At 42.1% G+C, this 25,973-nt stretch overlaps 3 protein-coding genes and 1 pseudogene across 3 annotated transcripts; all 4 read right to left on the bottom strand.

Moving 5' to 3' along the window:
- LOC122542159 overlaps positions 1 to 25,973 on the bottom strand; it is a 136,725-nt pseudogene that overhangs the window by 59,568 nt on the left and 51,184 nt on the right.
- On the bottom strand, positions 2,479 to 4,887 carry LOC122542152 (ferritin heavy chain, oocyte isoform-like). The gene is made up of 4 exons (XM_043679570.1): positions 4,753 to 4,887; positions 3,693 to 3,839; positions 2,959 to 3,084; positions 2,479 to 2,722 (listed from the first exon to the last, which is right to left on the bottom strand). Exons 1-4 carry the CDS (start codon positions 4,852 to 4,854, stop codon positions 2,576 to 2,578), a joined length of 522 nt encoding a protein of 173 aa, XP_043535505.1. The 5' UTR covers positions 4,855 to 4,887; the 3' UTR covers positions 2,479 to 2,575.
- On the bottom strand, positions 10,369 to 25,546 carry LOC122542156 (ferritin heavy chain, oocyte isoform-like). The gene is made up of 5 exons (XM_043679576.1): positions 25,420 to 25,546; positions 24,497 to 24,643; positions 24,184 to 24,309; positions 22,739 to 22,869; positions 10,369 to 10,476 (listed from the first exon to the last, which is right to left on the bottom strand). The coding sequence occupies exons 1-5, from the start codon at positions 25,519 to 25,521 to the stop codon at positions 10,461 to 10,463; spliced, it is 522 nt and encodes a 173-aa protein (XP_043535511.1). The 5' UTR covers positions 25,522 to 25,546; the 3' UTR covers positions 10,369 to 10,460.
- Positions 15,680 to 19,505, bottom strand: LOC122542153 (ferritin heavy chain, oocyte isoform-like). The gene is made up of 4 exons (XM_043679571.1): positions 19,369 to 19,505; positions 17,649 to 17,795; positions 17,310 to 17,435; positions 15,680 to 17,079 (listed from the first exon to the last, which is right to left on the bottom strand). Exons 1-4 carry the CDS (start codon positions 19,468 to 19,470, stop codon positions 16,933 to 16,935), a joined length of 522 nt encoding a protein of 173 aa, XP_043535506.1. The 5' UTR covers positions 19,471 to 19,505; the 3' UTR covers positions 15,680 to 16,932.

Raw genomic sequence — 25,973 nt, forward strand, 5'->3', positions numbered from 1 at the left:
CACATGGCACGAAGCAGTTTTAGGAGGTGGCACTTATGAGATACAATTAAATGAAATATTTGGGATTGAAATGAAAGCAAATAGGAAGGTGTTTGTGGGCTGTTGTTTTCGAATTAGCATAGGACAGGGAAAATGGGTAGAATTACTGGGTAATGAGATACAACCTTTCACCCCTCCTGATGATCCTAAAGTAGTAAAAATTATAGAGGTAAAGGATTTGAAACAGACCATCGAGATAGAGACTGGGTATGGGGATGCAAATGCCTGGGTTGAATGGGTAAAGTATACTGTAAAAAGTCTGAACAAAAGCAATTGCTATGGATGTGCCTCCGGTAGGCCAGTGGCCCAGGTGGTTCCCTTTCCGCTTGGGTGGAAGAGAGACAGGAAGGGCATGAAATATATGATAGGGAGGTACAATTCCTGATACAGGGCTATCTCTGATGTTTCCTCCCTTGGAGGAGAAAGATGCAAAAGTTCCCCCCACATTTTCCACCACAGTTGGAAATCACACGTCATGTGTGCACAGGTGAGGTACAAGTCGGTCGAGACATTTGGGGGAAGCTGAAATTATGTACAGAGATTAAGAATGTTACCGAAACGGAGAAGGGAGGGAACTACTCAGCATTAAAGGTTCCCCGAGCGGATCTCTGGAGGCAAAATATTGAGACCCACCCTACCTCCGGATTGGAAAGGGATATGCGCAGTTGTACAATTGGCAATTCCATTTACCTTGGCATTTGAGAAGGAAAAGATAGTAGGGAAAAAGGGAAGGGGTAAGAGATTACTGTTAGACACTTCTTTTGATGACAGGATTTATCTTGATTCGGTCGGAGTCCCTGGGGGAGTACCTGAATTCAACGCTCATAACCAGATTGCAGCAGGCTTTGAGTCAGCTCTCTTTTGGTGGGCAACAATTAATAAAAATGTAGACTGGATAAATTACATTTTCTATCAATAGTGGTTTATAAGTTATAAAAGAGGCGGTTAAAGGAATATCAGAACAGCTTGATGCAACAAGTAGGATGGCATGGGAAAACAGAATAGCCCTTGATATGATTTTAGCAGAGAAAGGGGGTGGTGGTTTTTAATCCTTACCTCCCCGATAGTAGTAGTCGGGGTATTGGTGGCCATTGGCTGTTGTGTCATACCCTGTATATGAGGGATCACCCAGAGGCTGATTTCACCAAGGCTGTTTCAACGAATGCCCCAGAGGGGAAATCAGACAGAGGAACTTTATCAACTAAATAATAAGGAGATGAGTGAGACGAAGATGGATGAAATCTCTGAAATGATGCTTGCGAATTTTGGGAACAATGTTGAAAAAAAAAAAGAAAAAATGTAGAAGATAACAGATAGTAATGAAAAGAAAAAAGGGGAAATTGTGGGATATAAATGAATTATGTTATTTCTGCAAGTATAAATTCTGATACAGAACAGGAATGAGAAGATATATATTCAGCAAAAACAAAGGATATGTTAGCATGAGATGTGAATACAGAACAATGGTGGATATGTGGGCAAACAGGAAAACATCTGTTTTCCTCGCTTGCAGAGACACAGGAACAAACCCTAGTCAAAGTGGCCTCTGGATGGAAATAGATGCTGATAGGTTATTGATTAGGCATATCTTTTCTTCTACAGTAGACTGATGTCAAACACCCTTATGGGAGTTAGAGATAAGCGTTTGTCACGGACAAGACAGGATAAACAGAAGTTGTGGGATCAGTCTTAAGGAAATGAGTGATGTAAGCGAAGCAGGGAACAGAGACAATAGAATAAGAAAAACATGGGAAAAAATAGTATAAATTGCAAGGGTTTTTTGGGATATACTGTGCATTTTGTCATTGCCTTACCTGGTAATGAGACAGGGCACCCACCTATAGGGGTATAAATAAATGGTGGATTCAGATATTTGTCTTGGACTGAAATTATTAAAGTGAGTGAGCTTTTGTTTCTCAGGTAGTTTTACATGATCCACTAAATCAAATCATCAAAACAAATTGCTGGAAAACACTCTGGTCTGAAAGTCTATTATTACAAAAATATTTCAGGTCCAGTGACTGTTCTTAATTGACCTCCCTCCACAGATGCTGCCAAATCCAAGCTTTTCCTAGGTTTCCAGCAGCCAGTTTTGTTGCTTCTACTTAAAAAACCTTGAAGCATTGCTAGGAGAGTACACCAGTCGTCATGTTTAGATTGGGAAGAGATTTCAAACTATTGACTAAAGGCTGTTGCTGCAAAGTGGTCCCAGTGAGTACAGGCAGATAGTGAGCATTGCTTACAAGCAAAAAAGCTCAAGCAGTTGTGAAATTTCCAATTATGAGATTTGCTCACATACCAAAATCTCCAGAATAAAAACAATGAGCAAGTTACTAGGACAAGCATTGAAACAAGATTGAGAGAAAAAAAAAAGGATTTCATGATCAGATGTTAAACAGCAAAAACCCAAGAACCAAATGAAGCTAAAGTACTCAGTTCTGTCATGAACACAATTTTAATTTTGTGCCAATCACAACCAAAGTCATCCACTAGAATGAAGTCACCATGTCCAACAAATGGAGTTCTTGAATCCCACTCAGCTCAGGGTGAGCCTGTCAAACAGGTACTCTCCCAGGCCATTCTCTGGGGCTCCCAGTCTCTTCAGGTTGGTGATGTGATCTCCCAGCTTCTTGATCATCTTCACTTGCTCATCCAAGTAATGCCTCTCCAGGAAGTCACACAGCTGGAAGAGGAGACAAAGATTAGTTTCAAGGAACAAACCATGCACCTAAATGTGACATCCATTACAGACATGACTATCACCACCACATTGTACCCCTCCCTCCCCACAATCAGGGATGCCTTCTGAAATGTTTCTGGATTTCAGCCTGCAGGAGGCAGGTAGATTATAATTGGAATTGTCCCCCCAGGGAGTAAACAAAGATTTCCTTACAAACGTTTAAGAAAAAAGAAACTCACATGAGGGTCCATGTGGTCAGAGGAGAGTTTGTGCAGATCCAGCAGACTCTGGTTCACATCCTTCTCCATCTGTAGAGCTCTCTGCATTGCCTCCAGACCATTGCCCCACTCATCCTGCTCTGGCTTCTGGAGGGAGGGAAGTCAGGAGAGAAAAACCAGCTCATCTCAGACAGGTGGATCTCAGGCTACATCAGATCAGTTCATTATTCCAACAAACCTTGCAAGAGTTGGATTTCAGGCCAATTGTTTGACTGACTCCTTTAGTTTTCACTGTTCCTTGAGCTGAAGGCATTTTAGAAGATCCTACTGTAAAACGGTTTTAAGATACTATAATCCAAATGTATCCAAAAACATGCACCAATACTGGTAACTCCTTGCTTGGTAAATTTGGATCCATTTGACCAGCCCATTAGCACCATCTTCAAGATAGCAACATCTCCCTTCCACCCATCAATTCTCTCATTCTTACCTCAGATTAATGGAAGTGTTGGAATAGGCATCAGAGGTTATATAGTTTATCACTTAGGGAAATTTGCTCTCCATCCAGTATCCTGGATCATCCCAATTACCTATTGTTTTACACTGCTGCAACAGCAATTTCTTTAATTCAACGCATTGTTTTGGTGAGCAACCTCCAATTCAAACATTTATTCAATTTCAACACTAGAGGTTGACTGGTATCAACTCTAGTTCACACTAAACCCTAAAAATCTTCAAAGTTTACAGAACCCAACCTTGATATCCTGCAGGAGGACTCGGCCTCCACGTTTATTCTGGAATGCCATCAGTTTCTCAGCGTGTTCCCGTTCCTCATGGGACTGCTCCTTGAAGAACTCAGCAAAGTGACGCAGGGCAACATCATCCCGGTCAAAGTAAGAGGACTGCAAGTGGAGATAAAGTGGGAAGCAAATCTCAATCTTATCGATGGCTCAATCGAGAGCTAACCCATTCACCATATTGATTTCACTTTCAATTGAAGTGGTAAGAGCAGAACATCTGTGGATTGTGGACTAAAGAGCAGACATTGTTTTGCTCTTTCAGAAATTAAGATCAATATCAACTGCAACCCTTGGCCTGTATCTTAGGGAGACTGTGCTAGTGTAGCATATAGTATGAGAAGGTCCCAGTTGCTGGACAGTTATTAGACATCCTTACACATCAGGAGGAGTTGTGCACTGCGAGAAGCTAGTGAGGTCATTGACCAACTGAAACTCAGGACATGAACATGTTGACTAACAGTAGCCAAAATCTCAACTACCTCATTACCAACCTGACCCACCTGAATAACCAATGACCCACCATCTACTTGGCACAGAACTGACTGGAAATGTGAATTATCTATATAGCAAAGTATGAAAAAAAAGTGTGCCATTTAAACACCTTTGCTTATATTCAGTAATTAATATACACTTCAACAGGTTAACAACAGCTGGTTACTTGGTCAAATTTTAAAAATTCCACATTTTGTTTAGAGATTTTTTAAGAAAAGTTAATTATAACCAGCTAAAGAATTAAGACAATACCTACATCTACAGTCAGGAGGGTAATCACCAGAGGCTACACTGACAAGTTACAATAAACTGAGGACCCTCACCAAAGAGTTAGTTATAATGTAATTAAAGCCTAAAAGACTTTCAACAGGGTTTCAGGGTGAATGGTGTCCAGGGAAAGAACAACAGTCTCAACATATAATTTGCTCAAGCCCCCATACAACCAAGGAAATTCCTAGATACTCCATACAATTATATCACAGTCTTAACTTTAAAACAGAACCTTCAAGACCACAAGCCTCACCATGGAGAGGTAAACATAGGAGGAATAGAGCTCCAGGTTGATCTGCTTGTTAACAGCATCCTCACAGTCCTTGTGGTAGTTCTGACACACTTGGGAGGCCATTTTCACTATTCCTATTCACTATCACCTAGACAACTCCAAAACTGAACCTCACTCCCTCAAGCTCTTGTATTTATCCTCCTGGGACACCCTGCACTCAAACAGGGAGAGATAGCACCAATGATGATTGACAATCCCTGACAGCCAATCAGGAATCACCCATGAACATAGGCCCCCAATGAGAGAGAGGGGGTGGGTGTGTGAACCAGAACTGACCAGAGGTGTAGATTAGAGTCAGGTCTGGATGATTATTCTGTGATTGGAACAGCAGGAGGTCACTCAGCAGCATCTCAATCAGGTCACTGTGAGTTTGTGTCCTTTTGAAAGAAATAGGTTTGGATTAGGAAAGGTTTCCAAGTTTTCTTTTAAAATAAACTTTGTTGTAACCAACTGCAAGAGGGGCTCAATGAAGGAGAGGAGTCAGTTTCTCAGCCTGTTGTGTTGGAAATGGGAGAGAAAGGTGGGAAATTGGCGCTGGGACAAGGCAACTGTAACAGGAGCAGATGGGGCAGAGACTGGAAAATGTTCCCAATGGCGAAGAGTTCAGAATACAGGGTGGAGTCACAGTGTAGTGACACAGGATAGACTGTTCAGAACTGAGAAGAGGAGAAAGGTCTTCACCCAGAGAGTGGGGAGTCTGTGGAATTCTCTGCCACAGAAAGTGGTTGAGGCCAAAATATTGAATGTTTTCAAGAAGGAGTTAGATATAGTTCTTAGGGCTATCGGGATCAAAGTGCAAGGGGAGGGTGTGGAAAGATGGAATTGAGCTAGATGATCAGCTACAATCATATGGAATGGCCGACTCCCATTCCTTTTTTTCTCCAATTCTATGTTTCAATAACCTGGGTAGTAAGGGTCTTGTGGCACAGAGGTAGTGTCCCTTTGTCTGGGCCAGGTGGTCTAGGTACAAGACCGTACCTGCTCCAGAGGTGTCTGATAACATCTCTGGACAGGTTCATAAGGAAACAACCAGAGCTGATGCAGGCCCAATAGACCGAATGGCCTCCTCCTGTGCCATAACAATTCTGTGATTCTGTGGATGATCTGCATCTGAACAGTGTTTCCCTGCCTCTATCTCCTGACTGACCTTTCTGTGGATTGTCACCTCGCTGTGATGGAGAGCCTCGAGTGTCCCGTTGATTCTGAGAGCGATACCTCAAGAGGTTTCCACCTCCTGACAGGACCACCCAGGATGGTAAGGTCAGAGGGTAGGATCCTGATAAAGTGCAATGCAAAACAAGTCCTCAATGGCCAACCCTTCCAGGAGAAGATATTTGTGTGCAATCTACGAGGGTGGGTAAAGGCTACAGCAGGAGGGAGATCCCAAATCAACATTTCCTTGCTACTTGATCTGGATTTTCCTTCTGTAAAGGACTGTATCTGTGCTGATGTACAACAGCATTCCCATGTTAAACAATGCTCTGTACACGGTGTCCACCTGGAGGATTCCAACCCCTTCCCCAAACGCACTGACTTTCCAGTGTTGACAGTCAGAGGATTTTACAGAAGGAGGCCATTCAAGCCTCTCATGTCTGTACTCACTCTTGAAAGAGCTATCCAGCTAGTCCCAGTCTCCAGCCCTATCTCCATAGCCCTCTAACTTCATCCCTTTCAGTATCTATCCAGCTCTCTTTTGAAACCTCCTATGGAATCCAGCTCCCCCACTCTCCCAGACAGCAAATTCCAAATCCTAGGAAAGAAGTTTCTCCTCATCTCACTCCAAGTTCTTTGCTGACTGATTGTGACCCCTAGTTACTGACATACCAACTGTTGAAAACAGAACATCCTCCTTTACCCTGTCAAAATTGGTCATAATTTTGAACTCCTCAATAAGATCACCTCTTAATATCCTCTGCTCCAACAAGAATAATCTCAATTCCTTTAATCATTCCTTGTATCTAAAATCCCTCACTCCTGGTATCATTCTCCTAAATCTCTTTTGCACTCTCCCCTGGGCTTTAATATCCTTCCTTGAATTAAGGTGTCCAGAACTGAACACAATACTGTAAATGTGGTCTGACCAATGATTTGTAGAGGAGAAAGTGAGGTCTGCAGATGCTGGAGATCAGAGCTGAAAATGTGTTGCTGGAAAAGCGCAGCAGGTCAGGCAGCATCCAGGGAACAGGAGAATCGACGTTTCGGGCATAAGCCCTTCCTGAAGAAGGGCTTATGCCCGAAACGTCGATTCTCCTGTTCCCTGGATGCTGCCTGACCTGCAATGATTTGTAGAAGTGAACAATCATTCATCTGCTTTGATGTCTCTCTTTAAGAACATAAGGATCCTATAAGCCTCCTTAGCAACTGTTTTATCTTCTCTGGCCACCTTCAGAGAATCATTTACTTGAACCCCCGAGGTCCCTCTACCCCTGTATGCCCCTCAGTTGTTCCATTGGAGCCTGCATTGACTCTCCTACCAAATGCATTACATCAGATTTCTCTGCGTTGAGATTCATAAATAATTGCCAACGTCAAATCCTGCCCTTTAAAAATGTAATAATATTAGTTATCAAATCTTCAATTTGTCTGGTGTGCAGATGTGGGTGTACCATGCACATGTGTATTTTTGTGTGCTTGCGCCTGTGTGCGTGTTTAGGTGTGTGAGCATCCACTATCCTTCCTGTGCAGAAGCTGTTCGTAACATTATCCCAGACAATTTAGTTCTAATGTGAAGGTTCTAATCCCATTCCACATCCTTAGTTCTATTTGACCCATTGAGAAGAAATAGTTCCCCTGTATCTACTGTCAAATCCATTTATCTTCATAAGAATTTCAGTTACACTCATCCCTTAACTTTCTACCCTGAGGATTGTGGGCAAACTGTTGATGTCATTTAACCAGCTCTTTATCTCGGAGTTTATTCAGAAATTCGGGGCTGCACCGTCTCTGCCTGAACTGAGCACTCGAGATGTGGTTGAACCAGAATTTGACACTTTTACAAAGAACCTTCATCCAGAGGGATTTGAACCTCTTTCAGATCAGGACTAATATTAAATTAGTTCCTTTGCTTTGTGTTTTTACGTCAGTTCACTACATTTCTATCCAATTGTCTGAATAATTTCATTTTGATCATTAGTTTTGATGCCACAGCAGAAGATGTCACCATTTATAAAACACTGTGCATTGTTTTTCTTGGTCAGAAGTGGATCACTTTCCACTTCCCCTCACTGTCCTGTATCTGCCAGTCTTGCCCACTCCATTAAACTTTGCAACATTCTGCTCTCATGGTAATGTGCCACCTGATGTAGAGTCATCATTTGATTGATGGCCCTTCATTGATAACACTTACGAATCTCATGAAACGTTATGGCTCCCAGTGCATCTCCTTAGGGAAAGTAATCAGATCTTGGTATTTTTAATTCACTCCCTGGCTGAGGGTGCTGGTGGCTAGGCCAGCATTTATTGCCCATCTTTAATTACCCTTGTCAAGGTGGTGATGATTTGCTTTCTTGAATTACTGCTGTTTCTCCTTAGGGAAAGTAATCAGATCTTGGTATTTTTAATTCACTCCCTGGCTGAGGGTGCTGGTGGCTAGGCCAGCATTTATTGCCCATCTTTAACTACCCTTGTCAAGGTGGTGGTGATGATTTGCTTTCTTGAATCACTGCTGTTGTCTATTTGGTGGAGGTAGACCCACAATCCTGTTTGGGAGGGAATCCAGGATTTTGACTCAGCAACAGGGGAAGAACAGTGACATGTTCCCAAGTTAAAATGGTGAGTGGCTTGGAGAAAAAATTGCAGGGGGTGGTATTCCTATGTAGCTGTTGCCCTTCACGATGGAAGTGGTCATAGGGTTGGAATATGTAGTCTAAGGAGCTTTGATCAATTCCTACAGCATTTGGTAGCTGGTACACCTTGCAGTTGCTAAGTGTCAGTGGGTGGAAGGAATGAATGTTGGTGGCTATTGTACTGAGAAAGGGGGCTGCTTTGAACTGGAAGGTGTCAAGATCCTTGAGTGTTGTTGGTACATTCCCCACTGTGACTCTGACACCCCCCCTCCCCAAACCAATTCCCCACCCACAATCAGCATTTCCATCTCCCCCCAGTGATCATGTATGATTTCCTGTCAATGACATCATTAAGGTGGCAGCTTTGGCTTTTCACAGCTAATATCTATCCTCCACACTGGGAACCACCCCCTCCAAGCTGATGCACATAACTAAATCCATAGTAGTCTTATCACATTGAGCATCAGTTCCAATATCAACATTCAGACCCTGGTCAAGCCTGCAAAATGGATCATCTCAGTTTGCACAGTGGGAGATTGGAAAAGAACATTTGACCTCATGGTGGGTGCAAATTTAAATCACAATGTGAATTTTCAATCCCCAATAGTATTGAAGATGTGTAAAGCTCCAAAGCTTACATTTGTACTTCTGCAGAAGAACATTTTACATGGAAAATAGTGTCTCTTCTGCCCCAGAAAAGCACCTGCCCCATTTCTCTCAGTTCAAGCTGTTAAAAACTAAACTGCTCTACCATCTTCTGAAGACAGAGCTACTTTATGTCCTCCTTACTCTATTGTGAGCCAAGCATCCCAAGCAAGGTCAGTATTAGTCGCCTATAACATTGGCCTGCATAAGACTCCACACCCAGTACTGGTGATAAAAATGAGAGCTGATTTCCTCCAAGTTAAGGAAACAATTTGGAACAGATTCCCAAAAATGCTACTTAGGTCCTATAGCTTGAGTACGTGAAGCCTCTGCAGTGCTAGACTAGTTTTTAAAAAAAAGAATTGCTACATTTGTCCCACATGGGTTAAAGTAGGCACTGCTGCATTTCCTCATGTAGAGGATAGTTATTCGCTAAGCAGACTGATGCTAATCAAAAGCAGAATCTCCATTCTCCAGCATGGAACATGTGGATGAGAGAAATAGTTTCCAACTTGGAAACCATATAGCAGTCAACTATTACAAAAGGTAGTATACCTTTGAGCACAATATTTAACATTTTTATTGCAAAGGGATAGCTTTAGAATCTGATTTTTTAGTTGATTATCTAAGCATTAAAAACAAATTGCTGGAAAACTCAGGTCTGACAACTTCCGTTACAGGAAAGTAAATATTACAGGTCCAGTGACTGTTCTTAACTGACTACACTCCAGATACCGCCAAACCAGGTTTTACCAGCAGTGTTTCTTCCTGATTTCCAGTAGCCAGTAGTTTTTGCTTCAATTTTAAAAACCTAAGCATCATTTGCAGAGTGCGTTAGTTGTGTCAAGCATTTAGATTGAGAAATAGTTTCAAACTATTGAATAGAGGCTGTTACTGCAAAACAGTGAGTATAGACAGAGTGAGCATTGCTTACAAGCCAAAACACTAAACAGTTGTGGAATTTCCAATTATGAGAGTTGCTCACTCACTCCAAGTCTCTCCACACAGCAGAATAAAACATTGAGCAAATTATTGGGACAAGCACTGAAACAAGGTCGAGTGAGAAGGATTTAGTGATCAGATGGTTAACAGCAGAAACCCAAGAACCGAGTGAAGTTAGGAAGTGACAAAGTACTCAGTTCCACAATGAACACTATTTTAATTTTGTGCAGAGCACAACCAAAGTCATCCACTAGAATGAAGTCACCATGTCCAACAAATGGAGTTCTTGAATCCCACTCAGCTCAGGGTGAGCCTGTCAAACAGGTACTCTCCCAGGCCATTCTCAGGGGCTCCCAGTCTCTTCAGGTTGGTGATGTGATCTCCCAGCTTCTTGATCATCTTCACTTGCTCATCCAAGTAGTGCCTCTCCAGGAAGTCACACAGCTGGAACAGGAGACAAAGATTAACCTCAAGGAACAAACCATGCACCTGAATGTAACATCCCATTACAGATGTGACCATGACCACCACACTGTGGTGAGGGAGAGGTGCACTCTGGGATGCCTGTTGAAATGTTAATGTTTTCAGTCTGCAGGAGACAGGAAGATAATTGATCCCCCAGGAGTACACAAACTGATCATTTCCTTCCAGGTTTTTGAAAGGAAAAAAAAATGAAGAACTCACATGAGGGTCAATGTGGCCAGAGGAGAGTTTGTGCAGATCCAGCAGACTCTGGTTCACATCCTTCTCCATCTGCAGAGCTCTCTGCATTGCCTTCAGACCATTGCCCCACTCATCCTGCTCTGGCTTCTGAAAGAAGGGAAGTCAGGAGAGAAAAAAACCCAGCTCATTATATACAGGTGTATCACATGCTAAATCTGATCAGTTAATTATCCCCAAACATTGCAGGAGTTAGATTTCAGGCCAATTGTTTTACTGACACCTTTGGATTTCACTGTTCTTAGAGCTTAAGAAATTTTAGAAACATATACTGTGAAAAGGGCATTTTAAAAGAGAACTATAATCCAAAAGTATCTAAAAATATGCACCAATGGTGGTAATTCCTTGCTGTACTGTTCTATCCCTTTGGATCCTATTGAGCAGCCCATTAGAAACATCTTGGAGATGCAGAAAGGAGATGCTGCTACCTTCCACCACTATGGATTTTCTCATTAGATTAGATTAGATTAGATTACAGTGTGGAAACAGGCCCTTCGGCCCAACAAGTCCACATCATTCTTCCATGGGAATGTTGCTCTCCATCCAGTATTCTGGAGCATCCCAATTGCCTATTGCTGTTTCACAAGTGTAAACAAATTGCTTTATTTCAATTCATTGAATTGGAGGTTGCTCACCAAGACAAACAGCATTTAATTGAGACTAAACAGATTGAGTGATACTAGTCAGTTGGCATTCACAACTGAAATCTTCAAAGTTTGCAGAAGCTAACCTTGACATCCTGCAGGAGGACTCGGCCTTCACGCTTATTCTGGAATTCCATCAGTTTCTCAGTGTGTTCCCGTTCCTCATGGGACTGCTCCTTGAAGAACTCAGCAAAGTGACGCAGGGCAACACCATCCCGGTCAAAGTAAGAGGACTGCAAGTGGAGATAAAGTGGGAAGCAAATCTCAATCTCATCCATGGCTCAATCAGAAAATAACCCATTCACCATATTGATTTCACTATCAGTTAGTTGAAGTTAGAGTGTGACAAAAGCAGAAAGTCATCATCACCTGTGGATTGTGGCCCAAGGAGCAGACATTACATTGCTCTTTCAGAAATTAATAATAAAAAGATTACAACCCTTGGCCTGTAACTTAGTGTGCTAGTGTAGCATAGTACTGTGAAGGTCCCAATTGGGTACAGCTGTTAGACATCTCCGCACAGAAACCCTCTTGCTCAGTGCTGGAACCACTGAGGTCATTGATCAACTGAAACTCAGAACAGAAACATATTGACTAACAGAGGTAGAAATCTCAGTCAGCTACCTCATTACCAACCTCACCTACCTGAATAACCAGTGATCTACCATCTACTTTGCACAGATGTCTGACTGTGCTATATAGATAATTCACATTTCAAGTGAATTCACCTTTCCTCATTCAGTAGTAGTGAAACAGACACAGACAGCAGCTTTGTTATTTGGGCAGCTTTTAAAAACACCATGTTTGGTTTAGAGAAAGTTTTTTGAAAAAAAGTTGGTTATAACCAGCTAAACAAATAAGATAATACCTGCCTCTGCAGTCAGGAGGGTAATCACCAGTGGCAACACTGAAGAGTGACAATAAACTGGGGACCCTTAAAGGGCCAGTTATAATTTAAGGAAGGCCTAAAATTTCAATAGTTTCAGGGTGAAGTGTGTCCAGGGAAGGTGACAAGGACAACAGTCTCTATATATAGTTTGCTCAAGCATATAACCAAGGAAATTCCTAGATGATCTGTACGGTTATTTCACAGTCTTAACTTTAAAATAGAATCCTCAAAACCACAAGGCTTACCATGGAGAGGTAAACATAGGAGGAATAGAGCTCCAGGTTGATCTGCTTGTTAACAGCATCCTCACAGTCCTTGTGGTAGTTCTGACACACTTAGGAGGCTATCTTCACTATCACGCAGACAACTCTAGAAGTGAATCTCTTTCACCCTAGCTCTTGCATTTATCCTCCTGGGATATCCTGCACACAACCAGGGAGGGGTATCACCAATGATGATTGACAATCCCTGACAGCCAATCAGGAATCACCTATGAATGTAGGCCCCCAATGAGAGAGAGGAGGTGGGTGTATTAACTGGAGCTGATCAGAGGTGTAGCTTCGAGTCAGGTCTGGATGATTGGAACAGCAGGAGGTCACTCAATCCTGCTGGGGCACTCATTCAGGTCATGGTTAGTCCTTTTAGAAGAAACAGATTTGGATGAGGAAAGATTTTAAAGTTTTCTTTTAAAAATTAAGCTCGTTGTGACCAACTGCACGCGGGGCTCAATGAAGAAGGGGAGTTAGCTTCTCAGCCTGTTGTGTTGGAAAAGGGAGAGAAAGGTGGGAGATTGGTGGTAGGGCAAGGCAATTGTAACAGGAGCAGATGGGGCAGAGACCGAAAAATGTTCCCAACACAGGGGGTGGGGTCACAGTCACAGTCTAGTGATACAGAGTGTTTAGGACTGAGATGAGGAAAAAGGTCTTCACCCAGAGAGTGGGGAGCCTGTGGAATTCTCCGTCACAGAAAACATTGAGATCATAATATTAAATGGCTTCAAGAAGAGTTAGATAAAACTCTTGGGACTAAAGAGATCAAAGTGTTAGGGGAGGGAATGGGAAGATGATACTGAGTTCGATGATCAGCCATAATCGTATGGAATGGTGGAGCAGGCCGAATGCCCTCCTCCTGTGCCATAACGATTCTGTGGATGATCTGCATCTGAACAGCGTTTCCCTGCTGCCGCCATCTCCTGACTGACCTTTCTGTGGATTGTCACCTCGCTGTGATGGAGAGCCTCGAGTGTCCCGTTGAGTCTGAGAGCGATACCTCAAGAGGTTTCCACCTCCTGGCAGGACCACCCAGGACGGTAAGGTCAGAGGGAAGGATCTCGATGAAGTGTGATGCAAATAAAATCCTCACTGGCCATCCATCCAGGCAGAAGGTATTTGTGTGCTACCCCTGAGGGTTGGTAAAGACTGCAGCAGGATGGAGATCCCCAGTCGACATTTTCTTGGCACTTGAGCTGGATCTACCTTCTGTAAAGGACTGTGTCTGTGCTGATGTGCAACAGTATTCCTATGCTAAACAATGCTCTGTACAAGGTGTCTACCCGGAGGAACTCCAACCCCTCCATAAACACACAGAATTTCCTGGGTGGACAGTCAGAATTTTACAGAAGTGGGCCATTCAGCCCATCATGTCTGTACTGGCCCCTGAAAGAGCTACCCAGCTAGTCCCAGTCTCCAGCCCTGTCTCCATAGCCCTCTAATGTCATTCCTTTTCAATATCTATCCAGCTCTCTGTTGAACCTCCTATGGAATCCACCTCTCCCACTCTCCCAGACAGCGCATTCCAAATCCTAGGAAAGAAGTTTCTCCTCATCTCACTCCGAGCTCTCTTGCTGACTAATTGTGACCCCTAGTAACTGGCATACCAGCTGGTGAAAACAGAACCTCCTCCTTCACCCTGTCAAAATTGTTCATAACTTTGAACACTTTAGTAAAGTCACCTCTTAATATTTTCTGCTCCAAGAAGAATAAGCTCAAGTTCTTTAACTTTTCCTTGTAACTAAAATCCCTCTTTCTAGTACTATTCTCATAAATCTCTTTGTGCTGTCTCCAGGGCTTTACTATCCTTCCTTGAATTAAGGTGTCCAGATCTGAACACAATACTGGTAAATGACCAATGATTTGTAGAAGTGTGGCATCATTCTCCTTCTTTGATGCCTCTTTTTAAAAATACAGGAATCTCATAAGCTTTAACAAAAGTTTCTTCTTCCCTGGCCACCTTCAGAGAATGATGTACTTGATCCATGAGGTCCCTGTGTTCCTGTACTTGTCTCAGAGTAAAATTTAGATTGTTTTATCTCTTCATGTTTCTTCCACTAAAATATATTTCTGCAGATTTCTCTGCTTTGAAATGAAATGATTGCTAACATCAAACTTTACCCAATAAAAATCTAATAATCTGTTCTGAAATCTTCAGTTCATCTGTCTATATGCATGTGTGTGTGTGTGAGGATGTAAGCTCCTGTGTGTGTATACTTGCAGTATCCTATGAAGAAGCCATTTCTGACATTATCCTGGACAGTTTAGTTTTAATTTGAAGATTATAACCCTATTCCACACCCTCGATGGCCCATTGGAAAAGAAACAGTTCCTGCGTATCAACCTGTCAAATCCATTAATCCTCTGAAAAATTTCAATTACTGCCATTCCTTAACCTTCTAACCAGAGGGACTTAGGCAAACTGTTGTCATAATTTAACCAGCTCTTTAAGTCGGAGTGTGTTCTAAAACATTCTGCACTGTACCATCTGCATCCAACATACCAGAACTGAGCAGTCTAGATGTGGTCTAACCAGAACATGACAATTTCAGAAAGAACTTTCATTCAGAGGTATTCAAACCCCTTTGTAATCAGGGCTTTTATTGAGTTCAAACATGGCAATTTGCCTTCTTGAATTCATTGCCCATTTGGTGAGCATACCCAAAATGGCATGAAGGACAGAATTCCACTCTAGCACTACTGAAGGAATGGTGATATATTTCCAAATTAGGACTGAGTGGCTTGGAAGGGAACTTTCACTTAGGACAAGGGCAGAAAATAGGTAGGAATACTACCTCGTGAAAGTGACAGGGGGCGTGGTGAGTTGTTTAATGAGCCTTTGAATTTCTACAGTATGTTATCAGATAGTGCACTCTATAGTTGTTAGTCAGTAGTGGAGGGAACTGAGTGTTTGTGGATATTGTACCAGCTCAAAACAGCCCCCTTGACTGGAAGCTGTCAAAATTCTGGTGTTAGAGTATACCTGTTGTCCTGATCCAGTCTCTAACACCCTCCAATGATCAGATGAAACCCCTTAAATGAAATCATTCAAAAGACAGTAGCTTTACTGTCCTCAAGGAGCTTATAAATGTCTGTTCTCTAAAATCAGATTCAGCACAAGTCTACATTCAGGTGAGAATACTCACTCTAGGATGGTGATTTAACAAAACCATTACCTGGAGCATCAGGTCCAATACCAAGACTCAGCAGGATGAGCTACACCAGACAGCTTGGTAAAGTCTCTAAACCAATTTCACTGGCCCATTTTACATTAGAAGACTTGAAGAGAACATTTGACCCAAAACTGCAAATGTAAAGCACAGGTTGGAGTTTCTCAGTTATATATAGAAACTAATGTTCTGGTATTTAGTTTATGCTTTTCCTTGGAATGAGAGAAGTGTTTTACATGGGAAATATGTCATTTCCCCAAAGACAAAACTACCTGCCCCATCTCAGTTTATGCTGAGAAAGTGATGCTTATTTTATGGTTTAAACAAATAAAGCAGATTCTTTATTCGCCAGCAATAATGTCTGCTACTTGAGAAACCAACGCCTGAGCTCGGTAAACTATAGCTTATCCAAGCAAGTCAACAGTGATGTGTTATGTATATGTGATTATCTCCTACAAGAATGAAGGTAATGTTGTTTATCTACTAAAGTCAAAAGGAGTCTATCCATTAAAACAAATTGGAAAGAATTCAGGTCAGGCAGCAGCAGAGAGAAAACAGTTAATGTTTCAGCTCCTGGGTGAACCTTCAGAAGGGTTTCCTCTGCACAGATTTTCCAATAATCTGTTTTGACTTACAGTTTTGTCTTTTTAAAATCCAAGCATTGCTATGGACAATACAGTTGGTGTCTAACATTTAGACAGTGGACTGAGTTCAGTGTTTAGTGAACAGAGGCTGTTCCTACAAAATTGTTCCATAAGCACGAGACTGGTGAATCAACATTACTTCCAATGCTAAAAAGCTTGGGCAGCTGTGGGATTTCCAGAGAGAATTGCTGTGTTAAAAAGCTTTAAAATACTCAGTGGATTCCAAATAAAGTAACTTACTGGGGCAGGTATTGAAGCAAGAACAAAAATCTCGATTAAATAAATCAAATGTTAAACAGCCAGAACCTTCAAGAACTTGCACAAAGTACTCCGTTCCATGGTGAACACTATTTTAATTTTGTGCAGAGCACAACCAAAGTCATCCACTAGAGTGAAGTCACCATGACCAACAAATGGAGTTGTTGAATCCCACTCAGCTCAGGGTGAGCCTGTCAAACAGGTACTCTCCCAGGCCATTCTCAGGGGCTCCCAGTCTCTTCAGGTTGGTGATGTGATCTCCCAGCTTCTTGATCATCTTCACTTGCTCATCCAAGTAGTGCCTCTCCAGGAAGTCACACAGCTGGAAGAGATAAAATTAGTCAAAATCATCAAAAAGCCACATCAGAAAGTGATGCCCCCATTACAGATGTGATCATCACGGCCATATTGTGATGAGGGAGAGGTGCACTCAGGGGGATGCCTTTGAAATTTGTAGTTTTAAACAACCTGCAGACAACAGGATGGTAATTTGATTTTCCCCTCCAGGGAATACACAAAGATAGTTTTCTACGTGGACGAAAACTAACTCACATGAGGGTCAATGTGGCCAGAGGAGAGTTTGTGCAGATCCAGCAGACTCTGGTTCACATCCTTCTCCATCTGCAGAGCTCTCTGCATTGCCTCCAGACCATTGCCCCACTCATCCTGCTCTGGCTTCTGGAGGGAGGGAAGAGGCAGATATTTCACTTTCTTACAGGTTACTTTATTTTAAAAAAGGGAATGTGGCATAGCATTATGATTAAGTGGAATTAATTACTTCAAATCTACATCAGCACAATTGGTAGCAATCGAGCCAGATAAGTTTAAATCTAGTTGCTTCAAATATTAAGTACAACTGTTTAATCTAGGAGAGATCAATCAAACCCCAACCTTGACATCCTGCAGGAAGAGTCTGCCTCCACGTTTATTCTGGAATTCCATCAGTTTCTCAGCATGTTCCCGTTCCTCATGGGACTGCTCCTTGAAGAACTCAGCAAAGTGACGCAGGGCAACATCATCCCGGTCAAAGTAAGAGGACTGCAATCAAGGACAAAAATCATTGCTGCCAACATGAAGTCTCCCAATTCCAGAGGAGGAAACACCTCCCTTGTTAAAAAAGTCACTGCAAATAATTCACCTGATTAGAGTCAAAGTGTCATTATAGCACAAAGTGATCCAATTTTACCAGGGCTAAACTAGTCCCATTTGCTTGGGTTTAGACCCTCTCTCTAAACCTTATTCATGTCCAAAGGAGTATTAGATGTTGTAGTTGTACCTGCAGCTACAATTTCCTCTGGTTGAGGATTCTGCACACAAATCCCCACTGAAAGTTGTCCTCCAGCCTTTTCAAATCTTTCCTACTCACCTTAAGCATATGCCTCCTAGTTTTGGCCTCACTGACAAAATATTTTGCATGTTCACCCTATCCATGCTGTTAGTGATTGAGCCTCTACAAGGTCATCCTCCACCTTTTATTTAGGAAGGCAAACCCTCCAATCCTGTGCATACAGTCTTTGATTTAAAACCGCTCCAATTTAATATCATTCTTATAGGTGTGTAGCCAGAACTGGAATTCCTCAAGGGAGGGGCTTCAACATCCTGTTGGAATCTCAACATGATATTCCAACTCTATACTCAAAGTAATGAAGGCAAACAATGCTAAACCGCTCTTAACCACCCTTGTATACCAATGACAACCTTCCAAGAAATTATGTACCTGAATCCTTAGGTCTCAATTCTACAATACTACCCAACACCCTATTATTCATACAAGTCCTACCCTGGTTTAAAGGACAAGGCATCACTTATCCAAATTAAACTCCATCTACCACTTCACCCAACTGAGAAAACTGATCCAGATCTTCATAATCCAATATAGTCTTCAAAAATCCACCAAGTCACCAATTGTATGGCACCCACAAACTTAGCAAACATGCCTCAAATCATTTAGGAGTAACAAGATTTGGCCCAGAACCATTCCCTGCACAATATCACGAGCCACAGGCCTGCAGTGCCAAAAGTAACACTGAATACAAGATTGGCTTGATTGGAGCCAGTTAGCAAGCTTCCTGAATGTCACATGATCTACTTCACTAATTAGTCTACATGCAGAACCTATGGGTTGAAATTCTTTCCTTGTGAATGAGGAAAGGAAAAGGGATACTTAAAAATCAAACTTAAACATTCAGGAAACCTCTTGTTACTTATGACCATTTGGAAACAAGACCCAAACTCAGTCAGGGAATCTTTCAACCCAAAACAGGCTTCTCAGCTCAGTTCAATTTGCAACAAGTTAACTGGTTAAGCACAGTCAGGTATTAGGGCTCATTGTAATACTAAGAGGGGCCCAGGTTAGTGTTTCATATGCTCTAGAGATAGGTCAATATATCTGGAGATTTGATTAGGTTATTTATTTAAGATAGTGAATCCAATTAAATTGAGCACAAACTACTTTCAGGTCATATCAATAATATGAGACAGCAATTGATTAGCAAGACCTTCTTTAAGATAAAAGAACTCCCTTCTAAACACCATAAATTGACTACAGAGAAATACTATATCTTCAATATAATGTAGCCACAGCTTTAATTCTGAAATAAACAAGCCTCACCATGGAGAGGTAAACATAGGAGGAATAGAGCTCCAGGTTGATCTGCTTGTTAACAGCATCCTCACAGTCCTTGTGGTAGTTCTGACACACTTGGGAGGCCATCTTCACTATTACCTAGACAACTCTAGAACTAAGCCTCTCTCCCACAAGCTCTTATATTTATCCTCCTTGGCCATCCTGCACTCAACCAGGAAGTGGCATCACCAATGATGATTGACAATCCCTGATAGCCAATCAGAATCTCCATGAATCCAGGCACTAAAGAACAGAGAGCAGAGACTAAGACCGAGAGCCAATCAGAGATTTGGAATACAGATGATGATTCAGATGATGATTCTGTGAAAAGGAGACCATGCAGCCTCTCAGGTCTGTCTCCCCCATTCAATTATATCAGCACGAGTCTGGCTCTTCATTTCATATCTTTGCCTTAGTTCCATATCGCATCATATTCTCAACTTATAAACTCAACAAAACAGTTTTGAAATGTTCTATTGACTTTCAGAATGTTGTGGGAGATAATGTAATTTGTGTGAAAAAATCATCAACATGATTAACATAGCTCTGATTTGAAATTATTCTCCCTTTTCTACGATTATTTTACCACAGGAAATATTTTTTCTCTAACAGTACAATTAGATCTATCCAAAGCGCCTGAATAATATTCATCCTTGAGTCTTCCACGCTCTTGCAAGGACAAGACTAGTCGATGGAAACTACACTCATAATGTAACCCCCAGCTTGGAGCTGAGATAATGCTGGTGAATCTCCGCTAACCTCCTTCAGAAACCCTATCAGAACTAAACACTGTGTTCCAAATGTGGTCTAATGAGAATTCTACACGTTGGAATATAACATGTCTGTGACAAAACCGAACATGCTCTGGTCTTTTTAATTAGGCTTTAATATCCAAGCACTGTCACAGGGTTATGACAGTACCGAGGGTGGCCGTTCAGCCCATTGTATCAGTACCAGTTCACTGAGCATTTCACCAATTGTCATTCTCCTGCACTGTCCCTGTAACCTCCATGTTCTTCTCTTTCAGATCTCAGTCTAATTCCCTTTTGAATGCTTTGATTGAACCTGCCTCCAACACACTCTCAGGCCATACATTTCAGACCCTCACTAATCGATGTGTTAAGGTTTTTTTTCTCACATCACTTCAGCTTCTTTTGCCAATTACTTTAAACCCGCACTGTCTTATTCCTGACCCTTTCCCAAACAGGAACATTGTCCTCTATTTGTTCTGTCTGGATCCCCTGTGAAATTGAAAAGCTCTTAGCCCTTTGTTCTCCAGGGAGAACAACGCCAGCTTCTCCTGTCTATCCTCACAACTGAAATTCCTCAAACCCGGAAGCATTCCAGTAAACCCCTTCCACTCTCTCTCCAAAACAATCACCTCTTTCCTCAAGTATGATGTCCAGAACTAGACACAATACTCCTTTTGAGGTCAAACTTAAGCAAGTTCAGCACAACCTCCTTGCTCTGGTGCTCTATGCCCCTATTAATAAAACTCAAGCACAGTGTGCTTCATTTACCACTCAACCGGTCTTTGCACCATTAACGACTATGCACATATGCACCATCCAAGTTCACCCACTCCTGTGCCCACTTTAGAGCTGCACCTTTTATTTTATATTGGCTCTTCATGTGCTTCCTGCCATTTTTTTCTGCATTGAACATCATCTGCTATTCCCTTGCTCGTTCCACCAAGTTGTCTACGTCCTTTTGAAAGTTCACACTATGCTGCTTCCACAAAGTGTCTTATCACATACAAATTCTGAAATTGTGCCCTTTATATCAAGGTCTAACTCATTAATTTGGACTGGAAAAAACATGGCTCCCACCTGGAAGCTGTGGAGCTCCATTACAAACCTTCCCCCCAAGTCCAAAGAACATCCATTAGCCATTACATTCTGTTTCCAGTCACTCAGCCAACTCCATATCCACGTCACTGTGCTGCCTTTTATTCCAGGAGCTTTAACATTGTTCACAAGAGTATCATGTGGCATGGTATCAAATGTCTTTTGGAGGTCCACGTAGCCCACACTGACAGCAACCCTCTTGGTTAGCTCTTCAAAAAACTCCTGCAAATTAGTGAAATGTGGTGTTCCTTTATGAGATCCATGCCAGATCTCCTCAAATGATCTGCATTTGTCCATGTGACTATTATGCAATTTTCTACTCCCATCTACAGTGCTTACTGTCACTCACCCCACAGCATCACTCTCAAAAGGGGATAGGGACTCTACTCCTTCATCGATCCCATTTAGTAATGGAATGAGAAACCTGATGCTGTAGGACAGTCCAGCTAGAAGTTATAGCCCGGTCTCAGAATTCATAACTCACTGCCCCATTACTCCCCAAACTCAAAACTATTTCTCAAACAGATTTAAATGCTCTTCCCCCCTCTCCAAATAAAACTTGTGGATTATGCTGATGTTGGGTTTCTAGTCGAGCAAAGCCAATGCTTTGCTTTCAGACCTTCACAATATTGGAGCTGAACAAGTTTGTAACTAGGACCTTGCCTTCGGAGCGTAATCCATTCCACATTCCCATGGTGTAGTCCCTGGCTGAGAGCACAGCTTTAAAACTAAATTGGAAAAGTCACCTGCATGGGAGCCAGATGGAAGTAGGAAACAGAACAAGAGGGTGAAACGCTTTGAGCCTAACTTCACTTCTTTTGTTGTTCGCATGCTAAGTCTTATTCCCAAGAAATCCTCAGATTACAGATAGGACCTAGTTTGAGTTCCCTCTGCAAACTGAGTCTGAAAGCAAGACCTTTAGTCTGATGCCGTAAGTGTTTTCACTGCTATTTCACAGATGTTGCCCGAGAAGGTGTAATGGTGGATGGAAGGAGATCTGAACAATTGATGGCTTGTCATTGTCAACTAAAAGACAAGAGCACACGTCAGTATTTGGTTGTAAGGTCGGAAAAGGAAAACAAAATGTAGCTAAGTGTCTAAATTCTTCTGGAAAAGAAAGTGGATAACATGCCACAGAATACAAAAGGTAAAGAACTAGAGGACTAACATAACATGAAGTTTTTATTAATATAACCAAAACTTCACTGAGAAATCCCTTTGCAGGAACAAATGATGCAACTTTTCCCATGGAATTGAATCAATGCACACAGAAACCATTTCAACAACTAGCCTGAGCAGGTGTTGAAGTGAGTAGAATTTATACTGTTGATATTTTCCAGTTATGTTTCCCTGGTTGGCCAGTACTCAAATCATACAAAAAAGAGATTAAAGCCAGTTCCACACATTTTATTTCCATGTAGTATGACAGTATAAATCAAAGCATTCACCAGAATTGGGTCATTATATGGAACAGTTTGTTCAATAACCCTAGTCAGTTCAGGGTGAGCCTGTCAAACAGGTACTCTCCCAGGCCATTCTCAGGGGCTCCCAGTCTGTTCAGGTTGGTGATGTGATCTCCCAGCTTCTTGATCAGCTTCACTTGCTCATCCAAGTAGTGCCTCTCCAGGAAGTCACACAGCTGGAATATGAAAGTGAGGAGCTTGTTAATGTGAAGGAGAATCTCCATGGAGTAGAATTTAAAAGAGAGACTTCCCTCAACTGTGATTCTGGAAAGCAATGACAGGGATTGATATTTGAAGCCTCACAGCACTGGGATTTACCAAACGACAAGTCACTAATTTCCCAATTAAGATTTACAAAGTACAAGAAAACAAACTGTTCTGAGGCTGCCTACTGTATATTGAAAGCCACTTGCAGGTTTGTATTTGTTACAAGCCTGCAGTAGTGTCCACTGCCACCACAACATCCCCCAATTGACCTCATCTACATCTTAGCATCAATCAATTGCCCTTGGGAAGAGAGGGCAAGACCTGATGGAGGCCAAATTAATGTGTCCTAAAGCCACAGGTTTGCCACCATTGATGCTGGCCTTGGTTTCAGAATGTGCAAGAGGAGCAGTTAGATTCTCAAATTAAAAAGTGTTGGCACAGCTGGGAAAATGGGACTTCGAGTTGACTTTGTTCAGGATCAGCAGAAAGAACCGAGCTAAAAGCAACACAAACATTCACCTCACAGCTCAGCAAGTTGGCATTTCCTAATCAACAAGTGTCAAGCCATGAAAACTTGCTTTCAATGGGATCTAAAGTCTAGAGAGATTGTACATTCAGACAAGATAGAGAGCCCATGGTGTTGGGGTAGTACATTAACAGAGAGAAGATAGTCATCTATTATTTCGCCAGGGTGCAGATAAGGGGAACATTCAGAGCATCGTCACTGGCATGTGACCCTGGGGATAGGTGAATAGTGTGAAGGGAAGAGGTCAAGCCTGTACTCGGCATACAAGAAAGGCGACCTCACTAAAACCCAGGATTCTTTTGGGGATATCACAGGGTATATGTGGTATTGGGATTTCTCCTTGAAAGTGAGTGAGCGAGCGTCCAGGACCTGAAGGCATGATCTCAGATCAGAGGTTAGACAGGAAACCCTTGGGAGTGAATCTATGGAATTCTTGGCTTCAGAGGTTGTTGTGGTTGGGTCATTAATATTAAAAAAAACACAAAGGGAATCAAGATTTAGGGGGACAGAGGCTGGAAAATAAAGTTGAGGTTTCAGATCGGCCATGATTGGCAAAGTCAGACCAGATTTGATGGGTTGAGTGGCCTACTTCTTTCTTAGAGAAGTATCGAGAAGGTGAAGCACCATTCTCAGGTAAAAGATTTGGCCTAAAGGTTGAAATGCTCAGTTGGAGATACAATTCTTGTTATTAAGATTCAAACTGAGTAATTTTCATACAACTTCAATCACATGGATAAAGCCAGCAGGAGGAACTCACATGAGGGTCCGTGTGGTCAGAGGAGAGTTTGTGCAGATCCAGCAGACTCTGGTTCACATCCTTCTCCATCTGCAGAGCTCTTTGCATTGCCTCCAGACCATTGCCCCACTCATCCTGCTCTGGCTTCTGGAGGAAGGGAAAAACATGGTGGTCACTTTCTTACAAGTGGTGTCCAATCCAGTAAAATTGGTCACGAGAAAGAGGGGCTAACAAGTATAAACTTGCCATAAACCAACAGGGTTACATTACTTCAAATCCATATGGATGGAAGTTGATTTTAAATGAATTAGATGAGACACTAAATTAATCCAACCTTGACATCCTGCAGGAGGACTCGGCCTCCACGTTTATTCTGGAATGCCATCAGTTTCTCAGCGTGTTCCCGTTCCTCATGGGACTGCTCCTTGAAGAACTCAGCAAAGTGACGCAGGGCAACATCACCCCGGTCAAAGTAAGAGGACTGCAAGTGGAGGAGAGCATCAAACAATTCACATCACATTTAAAATCATAATATGCAATTCTGTTTCAGAAGTTAAGAAAAAAGTTAAAGACTCTTATTTTAAAGTTTGATGGGCAGGTCGCACTTAGACAAGCAAGAGTGTTTACTTTAAGATGTAATTTTAAACTGAAATTATTGTCAGAGTATGCCACCCCTTGTCCTCAGGATGAGGAATTTCTTGCAGCTTCATTGCTGTTCACAGTGGAACTCACTCCAAGAGAACAGACATCGAGGAGACAGTTTACTGTCAGAAACTGACCAGTGTTTCCTCCAGTAGTGGCAGTTGTTACTGATTACTCACATTCTAGTATCATAACTAGAACACGAGAATTACATTAGTCCCTCACATTGCTAATCAATGTGATATCTTCCTGGAGCAAGGCTCACCAGGAATCTCAAAACTGCAGCTAAAAGGTGAAGAATATTAATGAGCACATGTGCAACATTGCACCAGCTATAGTCACCCTATTAGGGACTATTACTTAGATCACTAGCCAGTCAACCTGGTTGTGATGTTGATTACTTACATAGGAAGTAGCTGAGCTAGTCCAGCATTAAACCCCCACAGAAAACAGCTGCTACAAGGAGCAAGCATCGACTCGGTGTTAACTTCAACAAGAAATCCTTCACAACTCAAGTGTTGCTCTCCCAGTAATAGAGTCGAGCTTAAATCCATTCTATTAAACTGGTGAAAACCCAATTTTTCCAAATACAGTGATAAGAAATACAAGCCTCACCATGGAGAGGTAAACATAGGAGGAATAGAGCTCCAGGTTGATCTGCTTGTTAACAGCAGCCTCACAGTCCTTGTGGTAGTTCTGACACACTTGGGAGGCCATCTTCACTATTCCAGCTCACTATCACCTAGACAACTCTAGAACTGAGCCTCTGTCCCACAAGCTTTTGTATTTATCCTCCTGGAACACCCTGCATCCAACCAGGGAGAGGCATCACTGCTGATTGGCTATCGCCCATTGTCAATCAAGAATCACCCATGCATCCAGGCACCCAATGAACAACAGAGAAGGAGCTTAGGGAATGCCAATAACCCAGAGCCTTAGAATTAATCTTGAGGAGGTCATTGTTATTAGACTAATAGATTCTGACCTAACCCTCAACTTACTGCTGGTTTATGGCTGGATAAGGATGAAGTGATTTAAAAATTAAATCATCTGACCTAAACTGGCCACATGAACAGAAATGTTTTTGGGTGTTGACACTGTCCTAGTCAATGAGGATTTGAGATACAGGGAATGTCCAGTGGCCACAAGAAGCTTTGTTCAAACTGCTG

Source organism: Chiloscyllium plagiosum, chromosome 39 (assembly GCF_004010195.1).
Source record: "Chiloscyllium plagiosum isolate BGI_BamShark_2017 chromosome 39, ASM401019v2, whole genome shotgun sequence".
In the NCBI taxonomy this organism is placed as follows: domain Eukaryota; kingdom Metazoa; phylum Chordata; class Chondrichthyes; order Orectolobiformes; family Hemiscylliidae; genus Chiloscyllium; species Chiloscyllium plagiosum.

Excerpts from the sequence above, each read along its gene's own strand:
- LOC122542152 (XM_043679570.1), bottom strand. The coding sequence starts at position 4,854 with ATGGCCTCCCAAGTGTGTCAGAACTACCACAAGGACTGTGAGGATGCT. Across the intron at positions 3,840-4,752 it reads CCTATGTTTACCTCTCCATG|TCCTCTTACTTTGACCGGGA; the intron begins GTGAGGCTTGTG and ends CTCCACTTGCAG. Across the intron at positions 3,085-3,692 it reads TCCTCCTGCAGGATATCAAG|AAGCCAGAGCAGGATGAGTG; the intron begins GTTGGGTTCTGT and ends CCCTCCCTCCAG.
- LOC122542153 (XM_043679571.1), bottom strand. The coding sequence starts at position 19,470 with ATGGCCTCCCAAGTGTGTCAGAACTACCACAAGGACTGTGAGGATGCT. Across the intron at positions 17,796-19,368 it reads CCTATGTTTACCTCTCCATG|TCCTCTTACTTTGACCGGGA; the intron begins GTGAGGCTTGTT and ends CCTTGATTGCAG. Across the intron at positions 17,080-17,309 it reads CTGGCCACATTGACCCTCAT|CTGTGTGACTTCCTGGAGAG; the intron begins GTGAGTTAGTTT and ends TATCTCTTCCAG.
- LOC122542156 (XM_043679576.1), bottom strand. The coding sequence starts at position 25,521 with ATGGCCTCCCAAGTGTGTCAGAACTACCACAAGGACTGTGAGGCTGCT. Across the intron at positions 24,644-25,419 it reads CCTATGTTTACCTCTCCATG|TCCTCTTACTTTGACCGGGG; the intron begins GTGAGGCTTGTA and ends CTCCACTTGCAG. Across the intron at positions 22,870-24,183 it reads CTGACCACACGGACCCTCAT|CTGTGTGACTTCCTGGAGAG; the intron begins GTGAGTTCCTCC and ends TTCATATTCCAG.